Raw genomic sequence first — 2,504 nt, forward strand, 5'->3', positions numbered from 1 at the left:
ATTCCCAGCATTCCCAGTGCTCCCATATTCCCAGCATTCCCAGCATTCCCAGTGCTCCCAGTATTCCCAGTGTTCCCAGTCTTCCCAGTGCTCCCAGTATCACCAGTATTCCCAATATTCCCAGCATTCCCAGTGCTCCCAGTTCCCAGCATTCCCAGTATTCACAGTACTCCCGGTATTCCCACTATTCCCAGTGCTCCCAGCATTCCCAGGGCTCCCAGAATTCCCAGTATTCCCAGTGCTCCCATATTCCCACTATTCCCAGTGCTCCCAACATTCCCAGTGCTCCCAGAATTCCCAGTGCTCCCAGCATTCCCAGTATTCCCAGCATTCTCAGTGCTCCCATATTCCCAGTATTCCCAGCATTCCCAGTGCTCCCAGCATTCCCAGTATTCCCAGTATTCCCAGTCTGACCAGGTGGTGGGGGCAGAACTTCTTGAGGACTCCGTTGTTCTCGTTCTCGTTGATCTTCCGCTGGTCGTAAATCCTGCGGGAATCGGGAATGACGGGATTGGGAAAGGGAGCCCGGGATTCCCGACCAGGGACATCCCAGGATTTGGGACCAGGGGAATCCCGGGATTTGGGGGTATCCCAGGATTTGGGGCCTCCCAGTGGGATCTCGGGATTTAGGGCCAGGGGGATCCTGGGATTTGGGGATGGGGGGATCCTGGGATTCAAGGCCGGGGGTATCCCAGGATTTGGGGGATCCCGGGATTTGGGGAGCCAGGGGTATCCTGGGACTGGGGGGATCCTGGGATTCAGGGGGCTGGGAAGATCCCAGGATTTGAGGCTGGAGTATCCCAGGATTTGGGGAGCCAGGGGTATCCTGGGATTTGGGGGATCCTGGGATTTAGGGGCCTGGAGGATCCTGGGATTCAGGGCCAGGGAGATCCCAGGATTTGGGACCAGGGGAATCCCGGGATTTGAGGCCGGGGGTATCCCGGGATTGGGGGTATCCCAGGATTTGGGGGATCTTGGGATTTGGGGAGACGGGGGTATCCTGGGATTGGGGGGAATCCCAGGATTCAGGGGCCTGGAGGATCCTGGGATTCAGGGTAACGGAGATCCCAGGATTTGGGACCAGGGGAATCCTGGGATTCGGGGATGGGGGGATCCTGGGATTTGGGAGGATCCCAGGATTTGGGGGACCAGGGCGATCCTGGGATTTGGAGCCAAGGGGATCCCAGGATTTGGGGCCTCCCAGTGGGATCTCGGGATTTGGGGCCGGGAGATCCTGGGATTTGGGGCTGCAGGATCCCAGGATTCAGGGGGCCAGGGGGATCCCAGGATTTGGGGTTGGGGAGATCCTGGGATTCAGGGTCAGGGGGATCCTGGGATTTGAGGTTGGGGACATCCCGGGATTTGGGGTTGAAGGGATCCTGGGATTCAGGGCTGGGGGGATCCCAGGATTTGGGGAGGGATCTTGGGATTCAGGGCCAGGGAGATCCTGGGATTCGGGGAGATCCCAGGATTTGTGGGGCTGGGAGGATCCTGGGATTTGAGACTGGGGGTATCCCTGGATGTGGGGGGCTGGGAGGATCCCAGGATTCAAGGCCAGGGGGATCCCGGGATTCGGGGGGGATCTTGGGATTCAGGGCCAGGGGGATCCCAGGATTTGGGGCCGTGGGGATCTCAGGATTCAGGGGGCTGGGAAGGTTCCAGGATTTGGGGGATCCCAGGATTTGTGGGGCTGGGAGGATCCCAGGATTCAGGGGGTCGGGGGGATCCTGGGATTCGGGACCGGGAGGATCCCAGAATTAGAGGCTGGGAAGATCCTGGGATTTGGGGGGTTGAGGGGATCCTGGGATTCAGGATCAGGGGGATCCTGGGATTTGGGGTATCCCAGGATTTGGGGGATCCCAGGCTTCAGGGTAGGAGGGATCCCTGGATGTGGGGGGCCAGGAGGATCCTGGGATTCAGGGGGTCAGGGTGATCCTGGGATTTGGGGGTATCCCAGGATTTGGGATTCCCGGGATTTGGGATTCCCGGGATTCTGGCCCCACCTGACGAACTGGTCTCTGCCCCCGACGGCGAAGTGGGAGGTGTTGGCGGGGTTGACGTAGATGGTGTAGAGCCCGACCTTCTTCTCCTTCTCCTTCGTCACCACCAACTTCCTGGGAAAGGAAAAAAACGGGATCGGCTCAGCAAACCCCCCCAATGGGATGGGAACATTCCCGGGAAAAACACCAACACGGCCCCGAACCGGCCGGGATTCCATGGGAAAAACCCCTGGGATGGGGGGAGAACCATTCCCAAACATTCTCAACCCTTCTCAACCATTCCTGACCATTCTTGACCATTCCCAAACATTCCCGACCACTCCCAACCCTTCTCAACTGTTCCCAACCGTTCCCAACCATTCCCAACCATTCCCGACCATTCCCAACATTCCCGACCCTTCCCGACCATTCCAAACCATTCCCGACCACTCCCAACAGTTCCCAAACCATTCCCAACCATTCCCGACCAATCCCAACCCTTCCCAACCATTCCTGACTGTTCCC

At 58.7% G+C, this 2,504-nt stretch overlaps 1 protein-coding gene across 1 annotated transcript in view; it reads right to left on the reverse strand.

Moving 5' to 3' along the window:
- Nucleotides 1–333: 333 nt before the first annotated feature.
- LOC113977502 (DDB1- and CUL4-associated factor 8-like) overlaps nt 334–2,504 on the reverse strand; it is a 9,775-nt gene continuing 7,604 nt past the window's right edge. The window contains 2 exon segments of the mRNA XM_027703655.1: nt 334–487; nt 2,004–2,114. Coding sequence (XP_027559456.1) covers nt 334–487; nt 2,004–2,114 — 265 coding nt within the window.

This window comes from Neopelma chrysocephalum, unplaced genomic scaffold (genome assembly GCF_003984885.1).
Source record: "Neopelma chrysocephalum unplaced genomic scaffold, ASM398488v2 Primary Assembly neopelma1_246, whole genome shotgun sequence".
Classification (NCBI taxonomy): Eukaryota; Metazoa; Chordata; class Aves; order Passeriformes; family Pipridae; genus Neopelma; species Neopelma chrysocephalum.